We start from the raw sequence: 27,946 nt of genomic DNA, 5'->3' as shown, positions 1-27,946 counted from the left end.
CCTAACCTCAAGCTGATGGCCACTGCCAGAGTTGTTCTATCCAGCAGCGTGCCTAGATTTGCCGAAGGGTAGGCACTCAGCCAATATCCCGACTGTGGAGAGCTAGAGGCCAGGAGACCAGCTCGGTCCGCTGGATCGGTTGCGGTCTCCAGTAGGTCTTTTTCTTTTTTGGCACATAGTGGCCCGTCCCATAGCCTCTGAGACGTCGTGTCTGTCGGGATATCTTGCCCGGGACCAGCAGCGTTCAGCCACGCATTTTTGGCCTCCGTCAGACACGGCACCTCTAAATCACCAATGGGGAACAATAATATGTTCCTAATTCCTTCCAACTACTGTGAATATGCCATTATACTTTCTAAAAAAAGCATCAAGTCTGCCCACGAGATATATGGCGTCCCTATGTAGTTGAGTTTGGCTGGTCATAACGGCCTCTGCATTTGATAATGATCGCCGGCTTGAGTGGTCATAATGTCACATTGGTCTCACATATCACATTATAGATATACAATAATATATTATGAATTTCTTTGAACTAACTGTAGTTTTAATGATACACATTTGCTATATTTAATGTACACTCCCGGGTAATTTTTTCAAACATTTAATTTAAAATTTGAACAAAATATTACCGTTTTTAGTTGGTGATATCCTGATGCTCTGTTAAATGTCCCTACTTCAATGTTTCAGAAGGCGTCATTAAGCTAGCCTTTTCCTTTTAGGAGTAATTTGGTGCTTTTTTCAATGGAACCTTTTCATTGCCCGTGAGTGTAGTAAGTACTTACCTAACCACTAAAATACCTCACTATCACACCTTTAAACAGAAATCAAACAACAAATAATGTTAGCAGAGGAGTGATCTTTTTATGGAATTTTTAATCATACAACTTAGTTAGATATCTCGGCTGTGCCATTTCAAAACCTAGTAAGCGCCAACTTTAAAAAAAACGGGTCTTTGATTTATACATTATTTTAGGCGATTGCGCATAAAACTGCATTGTCAGAATATCAAATAAACGCTTAGAAACGAAAATAGAAATTCTAAAAACCTAGTAACTCCATCCTGCGATATCAAAAATGCCTCGAAAACCATTTTAAAACATAGTAAGAGCCACCAACCATTTTAAAACATAGTAAGAGCCACCAACCATTTTAAAACATAGTAAGTGAAAATGACTTACTGTGTTTTAAAATGGTCAATGGCTCATACTAGGTTTTGAAATGGTCAGCAAAGGTCAATTTTCGCCCGTTAATTTTAGTACGTCACAAATGGCATACATTATTACTAACACTTTTTTCGAAAAAAATATCAGATATTTCAGAACCTGTATCTTTGAACCAATGAGACCTAGAGAGTTGAATTAAAAGTAGAACATAAGGAAAATTTGTCTTCTTTATAAAAGCCATAGAGACCTTTCTCGTCAGAACCTTTCTACTAGCCCTATTTTGCATAAACCAAAAAAAACTCAAACATAGTAAACTAATTTTAGCTCAAAATTTAGGAAATATTGTCTAATTTAAGGCAAACATAAATAATGTTATGTCAGACATGCCTTCTTAATATGGCGATTTAGTTAGTTTAGATAAAACAAAAAAACAAACTTAAAAAAAAATGGTATTTCAGCTATTACTTATAGTGCGGTCGTGTAAAAGTGCTGCAAAATTTGATTTATATTATGTGAAGGATCTCAAACATATAAAAAAATAAAAACATCTAAATTATTACCTACGTAATTATTGCAATTTTAATATACTTAACTTGTCTTAAATTACACAATAATGGCTCTTACTAGGTTATGAAATGGTCAGTGAGGGCGGTTTTAGGGTGAGAAAACCATTTAAAACCTAGTTTTTATTTTTTTATTTTTTATTGCGCAATTTACAATAGTAATAATGTACAACAGGTGGACTTAATGCTAAAAGCATTTTCTGCCAGTCAACCTGCAGGAGGTAAGAAGATAAAAAGTACGGGTGTGCAAAAACGGAAAAAAAAGATCAATATGATTGTGAAGTGCCTAAATAAAAATAATACCTAACCCTAAAACTAAGTTAATAAATATAATATATGACCCTATACCTAGTAATACTAAAATACTACCTATACAATATATATGTTACTGTAAAAGCCCGAACAACGGTAAATCCTAAGATTTACGCGTAAAACCTAAGATTTACCAACTCTTAATGGTAAAAGCCCGAAAGATTTTGCGATTCGCACTTTTACCACTATTCACTTGGTAAATCTTAGGATTTACATTAAGGCACGGTAAATGTTGAAAAAGCCAGGTTATAACTTATAACCTCCGTAGTCGAACAAAGCGTCCGTATATAGTCGAGCGGGCTTCAGTGATCGTAACTGATCACTGAGGTTTAGCAACAACCAGCATGGTCAGCCATTGGATGGGTGACCGATTTCAAGTGGTTCTTTTCTGGATGCTTTCGTGCTTCGGACGGCACGTTAAGCCGTGGGTCCCGGTTGCTGCTTCGGCAGCAGTCGTTAAGCCTAGTCAGAGGCCTTCGGGCGGCTTGAAAACGACTGACAGTCGGGTTGCCCACTTACCCGACAACTCGCTCAGCACAAGCTTGCTTGTGTTGGGGTCCACCAACCCGCACTAGGCCAGCGTGGTGGACTAGATCGAAACCCTTCCTTCATTGGAAGGAGACCCGTGCCCCAGCAGTGGGGACGTAATGAGTCGTGAATCATCACGACTCATTACGTCCCGATGATGATAACTTATAACTAACCGAACTTAAGAAATATTTATTATTGCAAATTATTTTACTTCCGGTTTCCGTGTTCAAATTATCGTTCAGTGAATGAGTGAAAATAAAGTTATTTTCCAATAATCCAGCATTCAATGATAATTCGCATCTATTACTATACACATAAATACCATAATCCGGTGCATTACTTCGCCCAAAAGTTGACCATATAAAAATAATATAAATTCTGAAAGAAAATAATTTAAGTTTTTGATTGAAATAAATGAATAGGTAATAATTAATCTTTGTTTTATTCCCAAAACCAACTTTTACTAGGTGTCAATGGTAAAACCTAGCATTTACCAAATTCTAATGGTAAAAGCCCGAAAAAAATGACCCATTTTCACAAATCCTTACATTTACCAACTCATGTTGGTAAATCCTAAGATTTAGGGGAAGTACGTACAAAATGAAATAGGGTTTTGTTTTCATACCATAAAACTTTTATTTTCAAAGAGAGGTTTCTGGATTTTTGGAATAATCATCTTTGGTTAATCATCTATCACAATAATCAGTCTTAAGTATTAATATTTACCCGTTGATTAGATATAAGCCTCACAATTTTTTGGGCGAAAAACCATTTTGTCCATACTGCATGGACATTATGGCATACATATTATGGGCAAAATGGCATATATATTTATGGACATAATGAAATATAACGAAAAATTTAAAATTACACACATAGTTCACAAACAAATTTCTTTGTAGACTTAGGTAAGTCTGCACATGATGCGTGTGCCCAGCGGGAACATAACATGCACCGTAGCCAGCCTTCGCCCGGTTTTGAACGAGAAAATAGGTCATTACAGTATATGCAAGGACAATCTTCTTCATCCTCTGTGCATTCAACTGCAAAAACTTCTTCATCACTATCTTCGTCAAACAGAACTTTAGTGACCTTGCGTTTCCTCTTTTCAGTAGGGTTTTTGTTTGATTGCCGATCCTTTATTTCATCCATATTAGGAGTTGAAGTCAGTAGCAAACACGTTTCACGGCTCTTAGGCTTCCTTTTCCCTTGACCACTTACAAATTTGCCTCGTGGAATAGGTCGTAGGGTTTCCAATGAAACAGATAATCCAGAAGGCCCAGGCTGTGGGCTGGGGCTCTTTGCAATGGAGCTTATTTGATTACTTTGCGTGGCCAAAACATGAGCTTCCTCTTCCAATGTAATAGTCGATCGAGAACGAGGTTTTGGACTGGTGCTCCTTGCAGTTGTAGTTTGCTGAGGCTGAGAATCATGTGTCGTCAAAGTTTGAGCGTCTGGAATAGCTTCTGTAGTCAATGGTATATTAGTGGTCTCCGCCGGCTCAAACAAGTGGTCTGGAAAGATATCAGCATCAACAGGCCAGAGACCGGTGCTTTTGAACCCCTGGCATGCATTTTCTACAGTTGCTGTCTTTCCATATGCTTTGTTAAAAAGCCCGGCAATCTGTAGATGTGTAACCACACGACCTGGGTGAGCTTTCAACCACTTCGTTATTTCTTGGTTGAAATATGTTTTGAGCGGCCCGTAGAAACAAACGTCGAGAGGCTGCATTCGGTGGGTGCAATGTGGCGGCAGGCATAAAATTACTATGCCATTCTCCTTTGCATAAGACAAACAATCAATGCCTTTGTGACTTGCGTGACCATCAACAACAAGCAACACTTTCTCGTCAACACTTGCCTTAGCATACGACTGAAAATGACGTAGCCATTTAACGAAGATATCAGCATTCATCCACCCAGTCTCCTGTGCTATGCCTATTGTCCCAGTAGGTGCTTCATCTAACAGCTCATTTTTCATATTCTTCCTCGGAAATATCATGCATGGAGGAACGTATGTACCAGCAGCATTCATACAACATACTACTGTCAAATGGGATCCACGTTCGGCACTTGTTAGGCATCCAACTTGCTTTCTACCAGTCGTCGCCAGGATTTTCTGTGGTCTTTGCACTGTGGAAAGCGCTGATTCATCCACATTGTAGATTCTGTTTGGTGGAAATTTTTGAGTGATTATAAGTTCTTCGTATGCGTTAAAAAACTTCGTCACTTGTGGCCTGTTAAACGCCTGGGCCCTGGCTGCAGAAGTGGGCTCTGGCTTGCGAACTGAAATGTCTTTATTTCTTCTTAGAAAGCCAGCTAGCCACTCCTGGCCAGCTCTTTGTTTTACAGCGTTGAAAGTATGTGGAAACCCATTTTTCTGGGCTAGCTGGAATGCAAGTTCTTGTACCTCGGTCCGGGTTAATCCAAAAAGGCGAGTTTCTAGTAGTTTCAAATGGGCGACTAACTGTCTTTCAATTTCCGGAGGAAATGTAATTTTGAATCGTCCCAAACCTTTAGTATTAGGTGTCAGTGTTTTATTTAAACCTAATGCGTGGCGTCTCAACGTTGCTTGAGGCACACCATAAGTTTTAGATGCTAGAAGCCAGCCCATTTTGTTTTCATTAACCGCTTTGATTGCTTCTTCCATATGCTTTTGGCTCCAAGACTGCCGGTCGGTAGTCCTTTTGTAGTCGCGAGGCATGTTGAGACTTGAGACATAAGTCTTCTGGAAATAAGTAAGAAAACCTCTGCGTTAATTAAGATCACCTACTATCTATTATTTTTACACCTGATACAGTATGGACAAAATGACACACTATGTTGATTTGTCCATAACAGTTGTATGTCATTTTGTCCGTACTACTCTGCAAAATTATTTTATATGTTTTTAAAATATAAAATACTCTTATTTGTAATTTAAAACAGGTTTTATCATTAACTTATACACAAACTGCCTTATAAAGTTCAAATAATGAAGAAAAGTCACTAAAAACTTACCAAAACATTAAAAGAAGTGGAGCGAAAAATAAACTTTTGACAGCCGAAAACCAGTTTGGACCTGTCACTCACGAACGACTGAGCCGGCCGCATAGTTACTTCGGCAGGATTATAGATGGCACTGTAGTCATATTTTGAGTGGACAAGAAAGGCGCTAAAGGTTGTGGTTTTTGAAAGAAGTGCAGTGTGTCGTTTTGTCCATGTATTTCATTTTGTACATACTTCCCCTACTGGTAAATCCTAGGATTTACCGTTGTTCGGGCTTTTACAGTAACATATATATATATATAAATCCTAAATATACACATATAAATATATATCATCACGACCCATTACATCCCCACTGCTGGGGCACGGGTCTCCTTCCAATGAAGGAAGGGTTTAGGCCTAGTCCACCACGCTGGCCAAGTGCGGGTTGGTGGACCCCAACACAAGCAAGCTTGTGCTGAGAGAGTTGTCGGGTAAGTGGGCAACCCGACTGTCAGATGTTTTCAAGCCGCCCGAAGGCCTCTGACTAGGCTTACGGCTTAGCTTAAATATATATAATAATATATAATATATAATAATATATATTATATATATAAAAACAGTGGGTACAAGAAAAACTGCCTCATTAATCTGTCCCAACTTGCTGAGGTAGTGAGCACGAACCATAGACTTGAAGAGCGGTCGAGAAGGGGCTTTCCTGATTGACTCAGGGAGATCATTCCACAGACGGACTGCCGTGACGGAGAAAGAATTAAGCATGAAACCAGACCGATGTAAGGGTAAAGATAATAAGAGGTTATGAGAAGAGCAGAGGTGCCTGTTATGGGTATCGGAAAGAAAGTTAAACATTGATTTTAAGTAAGAAGGAGAATTTGGTTCATGAAGGATCGAAAAGAGAAGACAAAGAATTCGTAAATTCCGTCTATCCCGAATAGAGAGCAATTTTAGTTTGGCGCGGTTACCTGACACATGATCGTATTTACGGAAACCGAAAATGAAACGTATGCAGGTGTTCTGCAAACGTTCCAGCTTATTAAAAAGTGCTTCAGTCAGGTCCAAGTAGCACACGTCAGCGTAATCTAAACTGGGCAAGAGCAGAGACATTGCCAATGAACGTTTGGTCTGGAAAGAAAGAAAGTTTTTAATTCGAAGAAGAGAATGCAAAGAAGCAAAAATCCGACGAGACACGCTGTTGACCTGTGGCACCCAACTTAAATTTTCTTCAATGGTCACTCCGAGGTCTTTGACCGTTGATGAAAAAGGTATGATGCATCCGTCGAACACCAGAGGGGCTGAATTAAGGTCATGGTTAGAGATAAGTTGAGAGCTGCCGACAATGATTGCCTGGCATTTCCCAGGGTTTACCAAAAAACCGAAACGGTTGGACCAGTCAAGGATACTGTTAAGGTCCCCATTTAGATGATTAATGGCAGACACAAGGTCTTCAGGTTTGACTTGACAGTAGAGTTGCAAATCGTCGGCATATAGATGGTAGGAACAAAGAAGACTAGATACTAAATCAATAAAGATAGAAAAAAGTAATGGAGAGAGAATACCGCCTTGAGGAACGCCAGCAGACAAATCGGACCAGCCGGATAATACCGAGCAGCTTCGAATCGCTTGCTGGCGACCCCGAAGATAAGAGGAGAACCAGCTAACAGCGGCGGGAGAGATCTGAGATTTTACTAGGACGGCTAGCAGAAGGTCATGATCCACGGCGTTAAAGGCATTGCTGAAGTCAATAAGGACCAGCACGGTAATCATCCGATTCTCCATGCCAGACCTTATGTCTTCTGTGACTTTTAGCAATGCAGTAGTGGTGCTAAACCAGGCTGGTACGGATAAAGTAAAACACCATTGCAGAGAAACGCAGTGAGTTGTCGGTGAACAATCGACTCGAGGACTTTGCAAAGGAAGGGTAAAATTGAGATGGGACGGTAATGGTTGAGAGATGAAGGATTGGAAATTTTGGGGAGAGGGATAACGTAGGCTTTACGCCATAAATCGGGAAAATTACCGGAGTCAAGAGAACACTACTAGACAGTGTTTTCTTTTGTGCATTACAGCAACAATATTAGGTAGTCAAATTTAAATGAAATAGTATTGTATTGTAAAGCCTTGGTTCTGCCGCTTCTTTTAAGCTTACATTCGTAGAGATATGTATCATACTCGTAGTTTTACCAGGGCATTGAAATGAAGAGAAAAAAACGTTTTTTGGCTCTCCTGAAAATTTTGTCTCTTGGCTGTTACTGTGTTTTGAAATGGCACACCCGATCTATACTATAAACCAGTGTTTTTCAACCTGTGGGTCGCGACCCCCTGGGGGGTCGCGAAGCTTCTGTAGGGGGGTCGCCAAAGGGCGAAAAAACTGGGAACTTTAGTAAAAAAACAATAATGACAATTACATAGTATTAATTTATTAAGAAAGACTCTTACTTTAAAAATACTTTTACTTAAAATTTTCTTAAATGCGAAGGCTGAGCTTGTTTTTTATTAATTAAATTGTCTCATCGTGGATCTGTTTTAGTACAATAGACCACATCCACACCGTAAGGCAGATTACACAGAAGACCGAAGAGTATAATCAACCTCTGTATCTAGCCTTTGTGGACTATGAAAACGCCTTCAACTCTATCGAGACCTGGGCAATTTTGCGTTGCGGAGATTTCAAATCGACTGGCGCTATATCGAGGAGTTGAAGAGTCCGTACGATGCCGCTGGACATGGCATATGTATAAATGGCGAGTACATGTCACACCTCTCTGTTTCGCGAACGAAATAGTTATTATGGCAGAATCTCTGCAGGATCTCAGCTGGATGATGGAAGTGGTCTTAATGCTGCTTCCCAACGTGTAGGCTTCGGGGTATAAATTGGGACAAGACGAAAGTCATGGACAATGCTCACATCGAACCGGAGCCGGTGATCGTTGGTGAGGCAACAATCGAAGTTGTGCAAGAATATGTCTACCAGACTATTCGGCTAGGCAGAAGCAACTTCGACAAGGAAGCTGCAAGGCGCATCCAACTGGGTTGGGTTTCATTCGGAAAACTTCGTCAGCACATATTCTTCTTGGCCATCCCTGAAAGCCTGAAGACTAAAGATTACAACCAGTGCGTCCTGCCAGTGATGTCGTATGGTGCAGAGACGTGGGCATTGACGGTAGGACTAGTCCACCGATTTAAAGTCGCTCAGCGTGATATGGAGAGAGCTATTCTTGGGGTTTCTCTGATGGATCGTATCAGAAATGAAGTTATCCGTCAGAGGACTAAGTTTACCGAGATCGCTGACAAAATACGAGTATGCAAGCTGAAGTGGTAGTGTGCTGGTCATATCTACCGAAGAACCGATAACCATTGGGTAAACGAGTTCTCGAGTATAGACCACGAATAGGCAAACGCAGCATGAGAGGCCTTCCTGCCTGCATCAAAGACGACGACCATAAGTATATTTTTTTTGTAAAGCTATAGGTATTTTGTCTTTTTATTTTCATTTCACCCTTGAAAACTTTTATTCAAGATTTTTAAATGCTCAAAAAAGTCAGAAAGAAAAAGCTAATTTCAAAAAAGAAATTCCGGGTCGCAATGGCATTAGACGTACGTACCTATGTACAATTGTACATGGCCACACGTATCCGATGTGTGTACTGTGTAATTGTAAAATTATGTGTTTTTAAATCCGATAAGTAAGCGTACTACTTCGAATCCTAATCATGGAGACCAAAAATTCGTCGTATGGAATGAATATTGTGAATACACTGTAACATACACATACTTACATGATATAAAACCAAAAGGGTCAAGGGGGTCGCGAAATATTTTTTTATTCCAGGGGGGTCGCGTCATGAAAAAGGTTGAAAAACACTGCTATAAACTGAATAAAATATAAAAAAAATATAAACTGAAATCAGAATTTCAAAATTCGCGAAATGAAATATTCATTCTCCATAGTAAAAAATCAAGCGACCAACTAAGTTTCTATGAAAAATTAATATATTTTTTCGCGAATTTTAAAATTCTGATTTCAGTTTCGGGCTTAGATATACCATGCTGCACATGTCGGTTTCGGCTTAGTATACCCTTTTTGCAACACCTGTATTGTATAAACTACAAGTTTCTGAAATTGTCTGGTTTGGCGCCTAGTAACAGTTCGGCTGTGTTATTAGATAGATAATTACGTAAGGCCTTTCTACTTTCGTTTCTATTGTAAGCGTAGTATCGTAGTTTCGCTATAATACAAAATTTTACCGCAAATACTCAATGACGTTGATTGGTTTACTGGAATTTATAATTAGATATAAATTTCTATAATGTATCTACTGAATATTTAATGCGTATTAGTACTAAAATATGTAATTAACTCATCTAGGCGTAAATTTGAGGCTGCTGCGGCTTTGATTATGAAATTTATTAACTGCAAGGTAATATATCATAAATACTCGTTTAAAATTTTAGAACAATAACTAAAATGCCTCATTTCATTTTTTTAGAAACACACATAGTTTTATCAACTTTGATTCAGAATGTTCTTTGAACATGAGTGATTAAAATTTCCTTTGCCTTAGTTTGATTAAGAATATTTTTCCAAGAAGGCCTTTGAGGCGAAATACGGATCGCTGAAAAGCTAGATTAATTCATAGCGGCTTCGATGTTGCTATATTTTTTATGTTTTAGGCTTTAGGGATCCTGTGGATTTTAACCTTAGATAATTATATTATAATGGGTTAACGTAACATAGACACTCATGTTATCTTATTTGCCAACAATAAAGTTTAAAAATTTTATTCATCACACATAGTGTTCTATTCTATACATTTCCTAATACAATATAGTGTATGAAACTGTAAGGAAATGTATACATTTCGTGTCCTACACGTGAGTGCAAAAGTACCTACCTAATGCAAAAAGTACGAAGACACGGTTCGCGATCTACCAGTATCACGTCAATAACGTGAGTACAATAATGTACTGCAAAAAGTGGGTGGGTCGTTTGCAAGCCACCTCTGACTACCCCTTCGGGGATTACAGTCGTGAGTATTATGTATGCATATTTATGTTCAGCGGACACCCACACGCTAAACCGCTTCGACACTTAAATAATAATTCTGATAACGCTGAAAATTTCAGTGTTATTTCAGTCCTGCCTGCCCAAATGGCAGTGGCCGTGACAAAGGCCGTTATATTTTATAGTAACATTTATATACAGAGTGTCCGGTACGTAATGGCGAACAGCGGTTGCAAGCCCAAACCTAGTTTAGTCAATTATACTGAACACCGAAGTTTTCCAAAATTATTCGTTACGTATTTACCTAAGTTATATTTCCGTGCATTTCTTATGACATTATTTAGTTTAGTTTCTCCCTCTGCTCAAATTATACTTTAACTTAGCACAGAACCCGTGTTTCACAGTAATAACAACTGGTAACTGAAGTTGTAATTCACTTAATTCATTTGCATATCGGCAGTGAGCAAGTTGTGAAACCTGTCGCCGGGAGAACACAAATCAACAGGAAATGGAGAAGACAGCGGAGGCGCCGCGCCGGACGCGACCAAGTTGCCCCAACGATGAACGATATTAATGTCGAACAGCTTGGGAGGGTTGCTCTATACTTTAAACTAAGGTTGTTTTATTTTAAAGGGGCTTATTGGTATCATATTATAACAAAAACGTATGAGTATTTATAAAAAAATGTGCCTACATATTTACAGGTTGCGCCTATTTATTTTAAATATTTTAATTTTTGCTACTTGTTCTATTTCTATCTAAGCATATTGAATTTTATACAAAATGGAAGAGCAGTGTCTCACTGGCACAGGTTTCTTTTAACTTATAAGTGGTCTGGTCGCTATTTTGTTACTGAATTGTAGAAAGAAATAAAACTATTCTATTCTATTCAATACTGACGAAAAACGAACGAACGAGAGCTGTCGTGCAATCGGCACGTTTAATACTGAAATACTAAAATACTCATTTATTAATAATTAATATATACACCTATATAATATATACCTATAATGAAATTTGGAAAAAATTACGTTTCAGTAGCTAGGTAATTAATTAAGTTTAAATTTAATTACTTATGTATTTGTCTATAATTATTATAGATAATACAAGATAAACTAGTGGCTCACGCAGCCGCGCCCCGAAACTTAGTTTTTCGTTATATAGAGTGACCATCCAGGGTCGGCAATGCACTTTCCTTTTAAAATGTCGGGGAAAGTATTCATCACAAACTAACAGCACTTGGGCGAGATGGGTTGTTGGGGATGCGACTGAGAATTTTCCTTGCATAAAATGTTGCTTTTTTATTTGGTTTCGTTATATTTATACAAAAAGGTAATTATATTTGATTTTATACGATAAGGTAAGAGTGTATCGTATAGTGTATGTATGATTACGCTTAAAATAGCTATTTTGACAAGTCAGACAGAGCTTGTGGTGAATGATGTACAATAATTGTACGAAAAATTTGACGAAACCTGTTCAAAATTCGATTAGTATATTAGTCTATGATATACGTATGTACATTATTCACCACAAGCTTTGTCTGAATTACCGCCCCGTATCGTGGTATCCTGGCTCAAAAATACCCAATCCATATTCTTTTATTTGCATTCAAAGTTTCTGTTCTATAAAATCGGCCACCTTAGTGAATATTATAATAGCTTAAGTACAAGTATATTAAGCGTAATAAATAAAAAGTCTGTAGATTTTTAACCGACTTAGAAAATAGGAGGACGTTCTCAATTCGTCTGTACCTATGTATATTTATTTTAAGTGTATTTTTTAACTGATGCTTATAGCATTTTTTTGTTTTGAAAAAATATGTCTTTAAATGCGTATTTTATTATAAAGTATCGAACTATAATAAAAACTACCTATGTCTTAAAATTTTATTTATATTCTCCACACTTCAGTTCGTCGTAGCGGCAAAGCAAGCTAGAGAGAATTTCCCTTATATTTTCCGAGACACTCAATTACATTTATGATGGTAAAAGTGCATCAAAAGTGCATCGTTTAGATTCATCTCTTTGACTACAACATACGTAGGTATATTAAAGTATGTTTATAAATAAAGTCTAGAAAAAGAATTTATAAACAAAATTAGGTAAGTATTTATCCTATAATCCCTATAGCGACGTGAGGTTACGTTATTTGAAAACTTAGTTTGTAAGAAAAATAAGGCACAGTTTTTTATGTGTCTGTTTGAAATAATTATTATTATCCGCAGGCGATGTGGAATAGTATTGATTCGCTACAATTACTTTTTTTTAAAGTGATAAAGCACAATGATGAACTGATGCTATGCTGGAAGTAATTATTGCTTATCTAAGTATAAACCGATAGCTAATACAATTATTTATCTTTAAATTTTCTGCTTATTTGATAAATTAAATTATACCTAATAAATTATAATGGAAAAGAAACAATTCAGTGAAAAATTATATCACTTTTATTATTTCCGAACAAAACGATCACTACGAGTATATGGAACTCTAGTTGTTGACATTCGTGCCCGGGACTACAATTGAGTTAGCAAATTGACTTGCATGGGATTCAATTATAATTAGTCTCGACGGTAGGGGAGCAACTACCCTCGATGAACTATGGGTAGAGTCGAGAAGTCGCCTTTATATGAATGTATTTATGTATGTCTTTACATGGCGAATAAAACATCAAAAATACGTTAATCAGTGCTTATTGTATTCAGTAAAAGATCAGAAAAAGTACAATAATTTATATACATGTTAATATTTTGTCATGTCTCCTTTGCTGTCAATTACTAGCTGCATCCGTTTTGGCATAGATTCTGCAAGATTTTTGAAATAATCGGCATCCATATGTACCCACAGCGTTTTTAATGTTTCTTTCAGAACATTTATGTTAGAGGGCCGGCTCTCTTCAACTTTGTTTTTCATATGATTCCATGCGTTCTCTATGGGATTAAAGTCTGGTGTATTACCGGGCCACTCTAATACATTAATTTTATGGTCAGCTAAAAACTTTTTCACACTTTTGGCTTTGTGGGCTCCATCATGCATGAAAAAATCACACTCATGAATATGCCAAAAATTCAAAAGATGCTCCTCCAACACAGAGATATAATGTACTGCCCTCATTGTAACATTCTTGGGAAGGAAGTATAAGCCACCTCTACCTTTGTTGCCACTAAATGCTCCCCAAACCATGACACTGTCGGGGTGTTTAACGGTTTTCACTGTATATTTTGCGTCATACCTTGAGACTGTTGCTGTACGCCTAATGAATTTGGATCCTCCACTGACCAACCTGAATGTACTTTCATCGCTAAACATTACTTTTTTCCACTGTTCAGGTGTCCAGTGCTGGTATTTTCTACAAAAATCTAACCTTTTTTCTTCATAGAGGCGGTTAGCATAGGCTTTTTTGCAGCTCGTCGACAAGGCAACCCAAGATCTTTTTGAAGACGATGGCGAATAGTCCTGATTCCCACATTTTGAAGGAGCTCAGGATGCTTATTTTTTAGCTCAGTGGCTGTAATTGACGGCTGAGACAACACTTCACTCTTCAGCATTGTATCTGTCCTAGCTGAAGTTTTTTTTTGGTGCTCCGGATCCTGGTTTTCGTTCTGGGATAGTTTCAGCTCGGCAGTGACTTAGCCAATCTCTTGAGCTGATAAATTGCCTCTCTTGAAACGCCAATATCGTGTGCCACGCTAATAACAGAGTCTCCTTTCTCAAGCAAAATCAGTGCTCGTGCCTTTTCTTCTATTTTAAGTTTCTTCCGACCCATTTGTGCGATAAAAATGATATTATTGTAATCAAAAGCAATTATTACCAAACCTTGTTCAATTATTGAATGTTCGCGCCAATGATGCGTTTGTTAAAAAAAAAGGTTTACATTATTGGAGAAAAAGACGGCGTTTTCTGAGTTGAACAAAACTCTCAAACCCACAGAGCAATGATTGTTTGTCAAAAAAATAAAACTCAACTGGCAGCTACGCAGTCAAGGGAAACGGCTCATGTAAAGATTTTTTTGCCGCCACTATACTTTATATGCTTGTACAAGTATGACAGTATCAACACTGGGCTAATTAGAAAATGTAACATAACCACACAATTTTTATACGCGCTGGAAAATGGCTGGAAAATTTTAAACAAAGAGGCTTCAACAATATCTGGAAACACCGCCAAATCCAAATTAAGCATAGATGCATTGGCCAATGATGATCATGATGAGGAATTAAAAATCAGAAGCACTGCAAAACTTTAATAAACGTAATTAAATCTTAATTCAAAGTTACACTTAAACGCAGAACGATCACGACCAAGCTATTTTTTACAAATAAAAAAAATGGTTAAAAAGAATGAATTTATACTTACGTACAGCATAAAGTAGCATTTCATTATAACAGCAAATAAGACAATTGTGGACCATTCCTAGACCCCCGAGTTAAAAACGACTTCGACGTGGTTGTTAATAATATTTGAGTATCTGTTGAATCTTTGTAATTTTATTAATCAATCATAAAGCTTGTGCAGCTGAATTTATAACAAAATACAATAGTTGAACACTATGGCACAGCCTAGAAATGGACGGTAGACCATGTCACTCTAGATTTGTTCAGTGATAGGGCTGTGCTTTGTTCTGAATTGGCACTACCGGTTATTTGGCACTTTACCAACGAACGATATAATGCCACATATGTACTCTCGTAGAGTCTATTGTGCGGTGGAGAAAACTGCTATCATTCCTAATCTGATGATAGCGTTTATAGTTCAAGGAATAAATATGAATGACCACAATTTATCGCCTAGACCTGTAGCATAGAGTAGAAATGAAATTTTCTTCTTCGCAGGTACGTGGTAGGTTACATTTACATCCAGCCCTTAAAACTCACGAGCAATGAAAAGTTTCACTTAAAATGTCGAAACCAAATAATGATCCTTTTTTAAATATTTAATTTGGAATATGATTAAAATATTTTCGTTTTTAGTTGGTAATATTCTGATGCCCTGTTAAATGTACTTGCTTCAATATTAGCGACGGCGTCATAAAGCTAGCCTTTTCCGTTGAGGAGCAATTAGGTGCTTTTGTAACTGGAACATCTTTAGTGCTCATGAGTTGAGTGTATTAAGAACTGATAAACGTTAGGGTAGACGAGTTCTCGAGTGAAGACCACGAACAGGCAAACAGCATGGGACGCTCTCTTGCCCGCTGGACCGACGCGACGACCTAAAGCGGTTCCCTGGTAGCGGCGGGATGAGGACGGCCGTGGACCGAGTGTTGTGGTTGTGGCGCTCCTTAGGAGAGGCATATGTCCAGAAGTGGATAATTACTGTATTCATTAGACATACCTTTGAGTGTTGGCGTCTTTAGTGGCTTCTGTATCGGGGCGGGTGGTGGCCTCGGGCTCAGCCGGGGCTGGCTCGCCGTCGCACGCCTCCCGAGCCACCACGAAGCGCACCGACCGCGCCGTCGTCCCGTCGTCGTCGCTGCCCGTAGCTCGCAACTCCTCCTTCTGTTGACAAGGTCACAATCTGTTGTAGTTGTAGGTCATTATGTCGTCAGTTTTAAACTTGTCATACCTATTACCACAAAAAACTTAAGTGCCAAATTCTGCCGGTTAGAGCATAACCAGGTATTAGTTGTTGACTTTTTACATAGCTGTCAAGAATTTTATATGGAGATGACGGATAATTGATTTTATTTATTTATTTATTTATTTATTAAAGATACACCAACAGCATACATATTATTACAGTTTTTAAAATATACATCGAAAGAAGGTCTTACAATCTAATACGATATGCCAATTACAGGCGTATACAACATTTTAAAATCAACAAACCTTAAAAATTAAAAAAAAATAATTTTATAACAAAATTAAAATTTTATAACAAAATTAAAGTGTTAACTTAATAATAGAATTCAAATTTAAATGTGAACAAATATTGCAAATCCGTTATTTTAAATTAGGTACTAATATCATACTATAGTTATACTTAACTTAAACTGAAAATAGTTGCAGTATTCCACTTTGGAACTTCGGTAGATTGTCACTAAAGATATCTATATTCGGAAGCTTAGTACTAATTTCGTTGTACTCCTGGCAAATTCTGTTAAATGGAGCGTGCAAACCAGTATTTGTTTTACAAGTACTAATATGAAAGATTTTATTGATTGGTTTTCTAGGAAGATTATATGGCACTGATAGATTAATTTTCTCGAAAAGATGAATACAGCTAATTTGGTTTGAAATAATTTTATATAGAAATACTAGATCCTGTACAATACGGCGGTCACGCAGCGTGTGCATGTTGAAAAAGTTTAGACGCTGGTCGTAAGTGTTCCTGTGCGATATCCCAGTAGAAGTGAATGCCAAGTATCTGGTGAATGCCCTTTGTATACTTTCAATCCTCTGAGAGTGCACCGTATAGTGAGGGCTCCACGCCACGCTGGCGAACTCCAGGTGACTGCGAACTAGCGCGTTGTAAAGAAGTATTTTAGTTTTGTTATTGTGAAAGTCCCTCGAATTTCTCTTTAGAAACCCTAGCATTTGAGCTGCTTTTTTAACAATATTATCATAATGAGAACTGAAACTGAGTTTGCTATCAATGATAACACCGAGATCTCTTATTTCACTTGTTTCTGTTAGTTGAGTGTTGTCTATAGTGTAAGAAGATGAAAGAGGACATTTCTTTTTTGTGAATTTGATGAAGTAGCATTTACTCACGTTTATTGACATATGGTTGTGATCGCACCAGTCTTTAATATTGTTTAGATCTTCTTGAATAAGTTTGACATCTGTTATGGAGGTTACGGTTTTATAAATTTTTAAATCGTCAGCAAAAAAGGAGAAATGGCAATGTTTAATGTTGGTGGTAAGGTCGTTAATAAATATTAGGAATAAAAGAGGGCCCAAGTGCGATTGATGAACCAATCCCTGGTAGGTTAGACCAGGGACCATAGAACCGACTATGGAGAAATTGGGGCTAAATCCAGCTCGGTATTTGACAGATGCAGAAGGCTTTTGATATAATAATATCACGACTCCCAGAATCGCTTCATCCTCGTATTTAAGCACAATAGTACAAAACTTAACACACAATAAAATATTCGTTGTATGATATAACATCATTGAGTATGAATGGTCTGGAGACGAAATAGACGGACGTTCCCCTCTGCCGCGGTAGTGGGCCAGAAAGGCCCACCGATTTATAAAAACTACTTGCAGTCAAAATTTTCACGTCTGCCTATTTCGTCTCCAGACCATTCATACTCAATGTATGTATGACATAAATGTGCGTGTATTTTTGTAAAAATATTTTTTGCGCTGTCAAATGGGTTCCGCTCATCTGGCATAATCTTTATTGACCAAAACTCATTTCGCATAACTCGTATGGTCTAAACTTTTTTGGCCGAACCATCACTTTGCCAAGACTTATGTGGCATAAGGCTCGTTTCGTCTAAAACTCTTTAGGCACAATCTTTAAACACCTAACTTTCGTTTGCTCAAATTTATGTTCGTCTATACCTATGTATAATCTTGTTTCTCCTAATGTTATCTTAATAAATAATATATTAAGTATGTAGTAAATGTACAAATTGTGGTATTTTTCTCCTACATCCCGAAAATCACGATATTGTATGATCAAAAAATCGAAAGTTAACGACCAATATAATTATTACAAACCCCATGAGATCGAAACCTAAAAATAGGTGCGACGACGAGCAAAGCGAGGAGGAGCGTGTTAGGTGCACATGTTCATCAAAACCAAAGCGGAGCGCAGCGAAGCGGAGCGGAGCGTTTTCCAAACAGCGGAAACAATACAAGGCACCAGTTTGCGCTAGTATGTAGGGAGACGCTCCGTCAAAGTTAAAGCCAAACGAATATTATTACTTTGTATAAACCTATGCCATAGCATTATTAGGCTATTCAAGATTTGGCCATACCATTATTAGGCTAAACAATGTTATGCGAAATAACTTTTTACTAAACGAGATTTATGCCATACAATTTTCGGCGTAACGAGACTTTGACCAAACGTTACTATGCAATACGAGATTAGGCAAAAAAATCTTATGCCAAAAAAGGTAGAACCCTGTCAAATAGCTTCTGCATCCGTTATTCATTATATCCGTCCGTCTACCGCACAGGGGACCGAAATCACTTAATACACACAGACTAATAGCAATGGCAACGTTCATAGAACATAGAAGTGCATCCACCTCGAGCGAGTAAACTTCTATGAAGATGCACTCAGAGCAATTACTCATTTCCCGCCCATTCCCTTTCGCAATAGGAGGCGGACATAGCATCGGTTCCGTAGCTTCAGGATTAAGGCGGTCCTCACACTGCCACGCAACACGCTGCAAGTTGCGTGTCCGAACTTTGCTTGTAAGTTTATCCATTGGTAAAGAAATCATGCACAATCCAACGTTTACATAAAAAGTACTTACCGCCTGCAATTCACGCAACACACAACATGGTGCGGGGCAGTGTAGGAACCGCCTAACAATTATTTATTCACGCCAGGCACCGCCCCTGTGCCGAACACTTGCTCCATTAACTTGGCGTTTAGTGTTAAGGACCGACAGCTATTCAATGATAAAGTTTATTTCAAATTGCATAAAACTAAAGTTCAAACTGAGATACTCGTATGAGTTGTAAACATAGATATTACATAGGTATATGTATAGGTGTGGCTGCCCGTTACGTATAGGGCTCTATTGAATATACAGTCAGTGTGCTACAAGCCAGCAGTCGTTTCACGTATCTCCCGTATACAACAGTGGCGGCGAGTGAGTTAATTACCCACATTAATAAATAAAAATGGCAGGTCCAAGTTCAAGTGCGTTTTTCGGAAACTTCTTACGTTTTGACCACACAATACAGGACTGGACTTCTTATAAGATGCAATTAAAGCAGTGGTTTTTAGCAAATGACAACGATGCATCTTGGGACAAGGCGGTAGTGAAGAAACGTGCTATCATTCTGAGCGCATTCAGTGAGAACACCTATAAACTAGCAAGCAATTTAGTACTACCGAAGTTACTGCTGGAGAACCTGAGTTTCGACGATATAGTGAAGGAGTTAGACCAACACTTCACACCACGGCGTCGCGGGTTCGCAGAGCGGTACCACTTCTACGCGGCGGCGCAGCGCGCGGACGAGACGCACGCGCAGTGGGCCGCGCGCCTGCGTGGTCTCGCCGCGCATTGCAATTTCAAAGACTTGGAGAACTCATGACTTGACAAATTCGTGATAGGAATGCTGCCGGGTGCCGAGCGGGAGAAGATGTTTGCCATGGACACGAAGGACCTGTCCCTGGCAAAGGCGGTCGACGTGGCGGAGAGCGTGCGGTGCGCGCGCGCGGGGGCAGCCGCGGCGGCCATGAGCGCGCCGCCGGGTACCCTCAGTTCTGATCCTGTGTTCGCGATAGCGAAAGGCTCCGACGGCAACCAGCCGGCTAGTGATAGTGAGAGGTGTACAGTGTGTGACCGCAAGAGCCACAAGTCCAATCAGTGTCGGTACTCGGTTCGCAAGGTACAAGTGTACCAAGTGCAACATGAAGGGTCATTTACGTAGGATGTGCAAACGAGTCAACTTTGTGGATTCTGGCTAGGTGGAAAAGGGCGATGACGATGGTGAGATTTTGCACATTCGTTCTAATAGAGATGCACCAATGTCTATAACTATAAATATCAGGAATATTCCCTGAAAGTTCGAAATAGACGTCGGTTCGGTAGTAACAGCTATATCCGAGAAAACTTATAACTTGTATTTTCAGGATACACAGCTAGTGTCAAGCCGAAAAAAGCTAATAAGTTATACAGGGGAAACATTAACTGCTTAGGTATAGCAAAATTGCCCATTACTTATTTGGATGTCACTAAAATACTCGATGTTTACGTAATCCAAGATGGCGGCCCGTGTTAATTAGGACGTGATTTTATATCGCAGTTTCATTTAGAAATAGCTCCAATAAAATATTGCAATGGCGAATATCCCGATAACAAACTGATTGATATGTTATTAACAAAGTTTTCACATACCTTTTCGGATAGACTAGGTTGTTTTTATAAGTACACAGTGCGTTTGCAGTTAAAGGAAGATGCAAAACCGATTTTTATGAAATCTAGACCAGTCGCGTTTGCACTAAGAGAAAAAGTTAACAAAGAAATTGAACGCTTCGTACAAATAGGCATGATTAAACCGGTAGATTACTCCGATTACGCGTCTCCCATTGTTCCCGTTTTAAAAAGTAATGGGTCAGTCCGTATTTGTGCAGATTACTCTCAAACAATTAACAAACAGCTGTTCGTTGAAAAATATCCGCTGCCCACTGTGCAAGAATTGTTTCCAGGCTTCATGGTGGCGAACAGTTTACTAAGTTAGATATGTCTAGTGCTTATAATCAGCTGATTTTGGAAGATACAAATAATATAACTTGTATAAACACGCCTAAGGGATTATTTACTCATCCATCGAACATAAACAGTCCTTACAGAGTACTACGGGGGAACAATCCGATCCGACTTTGTGCCGGGAGACATTGTTATGTACAATAAATTTGTAAACAAAAATAAATATCACTGGACAAAAGGTGTTATTGTAAAGAAGTTGGGCGAAGTGGTGTATTTACTAAATGACAATGAAAGTGATGCACAGTTAAAAAGGCATAAGAACCAAATATTTTTATATAAAGAAAAGCCAAGTAGTAGTCTGAATGAACATTTTGATTTTGCTAATGACTGCTATCAACGCGATGATAGGTTTAATGGGGAGGGGGAGTTGCCTACATACATACATATTAAATTCATCCAAGAGAGCTGATGTATTCATTCTCTTTCCTGCAAATTTCAGGAATGAACTTGAATGAATAAAATCGAAGTTATGCAAAATTATGATTCTTAAACACCAGCAATGCGAAGTGGATTGGAGATAAGCTAGCACTCTGGCAATGCAAGGGAGAGACGACGGAAGTGCAACCTTGGCCTGAGTGCCAGACGAGTGCCGAGTGATGTTGGCATTGATGAACCAAACCGGGAGTACTTTAATATTTTGTTTTAAAATGTTGTTATAAATGCATTAGTGTTTGAACTGCTTTTATCGAGCTGAAGTTCTTCCGGTTTCGGAGGCACGTGCAGGATATTAATTTACTTTGCGACCTTGGTGATGGCGAGTATTATTTGCTGGCCTCTTTATTTATTTTCATACAAGCTGTTCCCGCGCGTTTCGCTTCGCCTTAAAAAGTTTTCCCGTAGGAATTCCGGGATAAAAAGTAGTTCTTTCCCAGGGTCTAGACCGTATGTATACTAAATTTCATTCAAATCCGTTTAGTAGTTTTGGCGTGAAAGAGTAACAAACAGACAGGGAGACAGACACAGCTACTTTCGCATTTATAATATTAGTTTTACTACAAAATACTATACTATTATAATTTATCATCACTTAGATGATCCGAAGGTGTAGAACAGTGTTTTTCAACCTGTGGGTCGCGACCCCCTGGGGGGTCGCGAAGCTTCTGTAGGGGGGTCGCCAAGGGGCGAAAAAACTGGGAACTTTAGTAAAAAAACAATAAAGACAATAAGTATTAATTTATTAAGAAAGACTCTTATTACTTCAAAAAAAAACTTTTACTGAAAATTTTCTTAATATCTCATCGTGGATCTGTTTTAGTACAATAGACCACATCCACACAGTAAGGCAGATTACACAGAAGACCGAAGAGTATTATTAGCTTCTGTATCTAGCCTTTGTGGACTAAAAAAACGCCTTCAACTCCATCGAGACATGGGCTATTTTAGAGCGTTGCAGAGATTTCAAATCGACTGGCGCTATATCGAGGAGTTGAGGAGTCTGTGCGATGCCGCTGGACGTGGAATGGCGAGTACATGTCACACCTCTCTGCTTTGCGGACGACATCGTTATTATGGCAGAATCTCTGCAGGAACTCAGCTGGATGATGGAAGTGGTCTAAATGCTGCTTCCCAACGTGTAGGCATCGGGGTATAAATTTGGACAAGACAAAAGTCATGTACAATGCTCACAATCGAAGTTGTGCAAGAATATGTCTACCTCGGGCTGACTATTCGGCTAGGCAGAAGCAACTTCGACAAGGAGGTTGCAAGGCGCATCCAACTGGGTTGGGCTACAATCGGAAAACTTCGTCAGCACATATTCTCCTTGGCCATCCCTGAGAGCCTGAAGACTAAAGATTTCAACCAGTGATGACGTATGGTGCAGAGTCGTGGACACTGACGGTAGGACTAGTCCACCGATTTAAAGTCGCTCAGCGTGCTATGGAGAGAGCTATGCTTGGGGTTTCTCTGATAAATCGTATCAGAAATGAGGTTTTCCGTCAGTCAGAGGATTAAGATTACTGACATAGCTGTCAAAATATGCAAGCTGAAGTGGTAGTGTGCTGGTCATATCTGCTGAAGAACCGATAACCATTGGGGTAAACGAGTTCTCGAGTATAGACCACGAATAGGCAAACATAGCGTAGGAGTTCTTCCTGCCTGGTTCAAAGACGACGACCACAAGTATTTATTTTTTGTAAAGCCACGTATTTTGTCTTTTTATTTTCAATTCACCCTTGAAAACTTTTATTCAAGATATTTAAATGCTCAAAAAAGTCAGAAAGAAAATCCAATTTCGGAAAAGAAATTCCGGGTCGCAATAGCATGTACGTAGGTATGTACCGTATGGCGACATGTATCCGATGTATGTAATTGTAAAATAATGTGTTTTTAAATCCGGTAAGTATGTACTTCGAATCCTAATCATGGAGACCATAAATACGTCGTATGGAATGAATATTGGGAATACTGTAACATACACATACATACCTACATGATAAAAAACCGAGAGGGTCAAGGGGGTCGCGAAATATTTTTTTATACCAGGGGGGTCGCGTCATGAAAAAGGTTGAAAAACACTGGTGTAGAACAATAGGTACGTCTCCCTTGGAAAATTTAGAAGAATCATATCTGATCGTCGTCTATTAAACATTATTATTTTGTTCAAGTTACTAAATTTCCTGATCGTAATTATTATTATTATTATTTAATTTTTTATTGGACAAATATTACAAATAAAAGTACAAAGGGTGGACTTAATGCTAAAAGCATTTTCTGCCAGTCAACCCGCAGGAGGTAGGAAAAATTGGTAATAGCGTACCGTAAAAGCTGTAACATGGACACATACATTTATTGGAAAAATTTATCTACTAAGGGCTGATTTTACAATGAAAGTTATCTGAGGAATAAAATTGTTGCTGTCACTGTCTAACACAAACATTCAGACGCGACAGCATCAGAACTATTCCCCAGATAACTTTTGTCTTACTATTAAAAATGTATTTGAGATAAGAACACTTTTCAGCAGATTCATTGAAAAGAACTATGCAGATCCTAAATACAGTTCTTTGGCTATGTAAATGTTTAGTTGGTAACGTTAAATAAGCTAGGAAAATATAATTTGCAACACAAAGAACACTTAAAGTTAGTCTGAGGACGCTATTTTTCTCTAAAGTGTTTGGTTTGAAATAGCTTTGAAGTACGTGAGTGGGTACATCTTTGAGGAAAAAGAGTTATGTCTGGAGCCATAAACATCGTTGTTGGTGAGCGTTAAAGTCTACGTTTCACAGAAATGTAACTTCGCTATGAAGCACATTTTAAAAAGAGCTGAACGGAGAGAGTTTATTCTATTTGCGTCACAATTTATTTAAAATTCTATTTATAATTTAGTGTCTAGGTTTAGTGTGGAAAAACATTTATTATAAGTTTAGTGCGGGAAAACATACCTACATTAACTACGGCTAAGTTCCGGCTGTTTACATCTTAACATCACTGATTATAAACATAATAATTATCATATTAAATATACGATACGTTGCTATAGACCGATGTGAATTATAAGTTTAGTGATATATTTTTTTACCCTAATCAGGAACGTATTACACACCTGCAAAATATTTTATCTGTAATCTCTTTAATACATTCAAGTACTAAAAAAATATAAGAAACCATATGCTTGGTTTAGGGTTATTCTGAAATACAAGTACTTATTTAGTTGAAATTTAATATGTTTAACAGGACTGTAATATAGGGATTCATCAGGCAAAATTTTGTAGCCTAGGTTTCCCATTGGAAATCATTTAAAGGTCAAGATAATAAAAGTGGGATATGGGTATCTAGCGTGAAATAAATGACTATTTATTAATTAAGTATTTATTCCTTTATAAGTTAGCCAGCAAAATCTTAAATTATTAAGACACATAATTATTCTGAATTCCTGATCAGGTAAACAGCAAAAGTTTGGTGCTCTCCTAGCTATAGAGTCTAGCTAGATGACGCCCTCTCGTTCTTTTTGAATCAATGTGACGCGACGGGGGGTAGTGAGAGTTCATTTCATGAGAGGTTATTGACCCAGCAAACAGCTGGTGTGTGAAACGCGACTGTGGCTTTTCTAACATGTACCTTTCTTTTTACATCTAGATATACGATATTCGTGTCTCGAGAGCCTTTGAGTTTGCACACTTTGATAGGTATTTACCGTGGGGCTTTTCCAGAGGTAAATCGAATTGATTTTCAATGAAAATACTACAATATTTGCGGGAAATGAAAGAGTTTCACCTGTCATTGCCGATCTATAGGTACACTCACAGGCAATAAAAAAGTTCCACTCACAAAAATTCGACACCAAACGACCCTTTTTTTAAACATTTAATAAAAAAATTAACAAAATATTACCGTTTTTTGCTGGTAATGTCCTGACCTGATGCTCTGGTAAATGTCCTTCAATGTTGCATAAGGTGTCATTAGGATAGCCTTTTCCGTTTAGGAGTAATTTGGTGCTTTTTCTCAGTGGAACCATTTCATTGCCCGTGAGTGTATATGTCACTGGAACTTTTTCATTGCTCGCTAGTGTATTGTACAAAATTTACAGAAATAGACTGGGTTTATTTCGAAGTTATGAGTTTTGATTTTATGATATTCAATATGGTTCGCTTCAACGAAGGTTCTACGAAGAGAGGGTTTATTAAAAGCACAGTTATATTGTGTGGTACATACGTATGTCCAATAGTTTCTGCGTATATTACCTTTGTACGCTTATTCACACGAGTTTCACATAGATTTCCAGAAATAACAATACGAGTACATGCCTGCATAAATATCGACCAAGCCTTGTTTTAAATGGAAATGTTACTGGCAAAGAGAATGTTTAAAATTGTAGCATTTTTGTAGTTTTTTTAACTCTAACCTCGTACACAGATTATAGTTATAGATGGTGTCCAAAAAGTCAACGTCATGCCTTGGAGGGCTGATACTTAAGCCCAGCTCAGAAGTGACCAGAATATCGCAATATGACCTCAGTAAAAAGTCTATAGTTTTCGAATATATTGTCCCTTTTATTGTGCTGTATATCGACACCCCGGATCATTTGGCGTGTGCCGCCGGTACAAAATTATATATTATAAGGTTTTTTTTTATGTTACATAACCCTGTATAGACCTGCTGTATAGATAATAGTCCAAGATAATAATGAGAAATGCTGAATTTAAAAAAATATATAACATCCCCCTGCCCTTAGCTTTACCCCCCCATCCTCCTCCATCAATAGTTTGATTATGTTGTTTCAGACACCATCCCTACAACTATGTCAAAATTTGCTTGAAACCGAATTATTTCTCCTATTTTTGCTTCCTTTGTTGACTACTCCGTGCGTTCAAGTTTTAATGTGGAAGTAATAAGGGAGCTTTTTATACAGTTGTGTATTGTTTTCCGTCTCCGTTCCCAAATCTGAAGTGAAACATGACATTTCCTATTTTAAATATTAATGTTGGTAGAGTGTGTGAGTTTGTCACATCCGGTGTGTGCACATCCGATGTCCATGGGTGGGTTGTCCAGTATTTACCCGAGGGTAATGTTTTTTACTTGTTTACTAAATACAAAAATTCGTTCCTTTGTGCAAATCCCACTAGTTTCAGCCAGCCTAACTCCCGGGTAAACTGGAGCAGCAAGCCTGGATGTTGTAAAAGCTGAAATAGGCGTTCTGTCAGTCCAATAATAGATCATCTACATACATTTTAGAATATTGGTCTATAGGCAACATAACTGAGTCTACTCCTTTCGGTAAATCGAAGCTTACTAGAAAATTTAAAAGTACATTAACTCTTTATTTTTTGTGCTCTCTTATGTGGTAGATATTACACTATATTTTACCAGAGTGACACGGAGAGACTTAACAGTTATCACGAAACAGATTTATTTTGATCTGTGAAGCAAAGTGAAGTCAACTGGCAAGCGCCGCAGGGGTATTAGATAAGTTCATTAGTTCGTAAGCTATAATACCAACCCTATTATAGAACCGATTAGTCTTCAACTATGTGCGGTGGCCTCGTATAGAAAATAGCTTAAATAGGGCTGTATACGATGTAGCAAAAGTGGAACACTAAGCCGACAGAGGGTAACTCTGGGAGTCATTCTGAAAAACCAGTAAAAAGTCACGTGATCATCAAAGTTTCTAGAGCGAAGCATTTTTTTTTCAGGAATTTGTAATATATTTCTTATGGCCCTTAGAGTCATCCCCTGTCGGTTTACATAGCCCCTTTTATACCCAGAGCACCAGTGTTGTCTTTAGCTCCAATGTAATACGGGGGCAAGCGTAATTGCTATCCGGACACATCTAAGGCGCTATAACAAAAGCCAAGTGTTGAAACCAATATACACTCACGAGCAATGAAACAGTTCCACATACAAAATGTCTACAAAAAATTACCCCAATTTTTTTAACACTTTTAGTATTTATCAAAATATTTTTTTTACATGGTTATTATTATTAGATACTTTATTGCACAAATATGAAATATAAGTGTACAAAAGGTGGACTTAATGCTAAAAGCATTTTCTACCAGCCAACCTACAGGAGGTACAGAAAAACTAGTAGAAAGGTGCAACAAAAATAAAGTAGTTACTAAATTGAAAAAGCAAAAACAAAATAAAGTCACTTGATAATTAACTTAATAGATATACATAAAATATACACAATATACTATAAATTCAATAAATAAATATATATATATATATATATACGAATACCAATTATATATACAATAAAACATACAAAATTATAATATTCAAAGAGGTACAAGAAAATGCTACTTATCTAACTTGCTGAGATAATGAGCACGGGTTAGTCGCTTGAAGACATTGCGGGAAGGAGCTTTGGAGGAGATGACGAGTGTGAGTGTCAGAAAGAAAGTTGAACATGGACTTAAGGTAAGGGGGAGTATTTGGCTCGTGGAGGACAGAAAAGAGGAGACATAGAATCCGTAGATTTCTACGATCTCGGATGGGGAGCCATTTTAGCTGTGCGCGGTACTGGGACACGTGATCATA

General features: G+C 38.1%; 1 protein-coding gene across 2 annotated transcripts in view; it reads right to left on the bottom strand.

The window, feature by feature from the left end:
- LOC105380641 overlaps nt 1-27,946 on the bottom strand; it is a 100,748-nt gene that overhangs the window by 53,134 nt on the left and 19,668 nt on the right. For both annotated transcript variants that reach the window (XM_038121844.2, XM_038121843.2), the window contains exon 5: nt 15,892-16,055. In XM_038121844.2, coding sequence (XP_037977772.2) covers nt 15,892-16,055 — 164 coding nt within the window. The remainder of the gene's footprint in view (nt 1-15,891; nt 16,056-27,946) is intronic.

This window comes from Plutella xylostella, chromosome Z (assembly GCF_932276165.1).
Source record: "Plutella xylostella chromosome Z, ilPluXylo3.1, whole genome shotgun sequence".
Classification (NCBI taxonomy): Eukaryota; Metazoa; Arthropoda; class Insecta; order Lepidoptera; family Plutellidae; genus Plutella; species Plutella xylostella.
The sequence above is the reverse complement of the archived record's forward strand: the minus strand, read 5'-3'. Positions and strand labels throughout refer to the sequence as shown.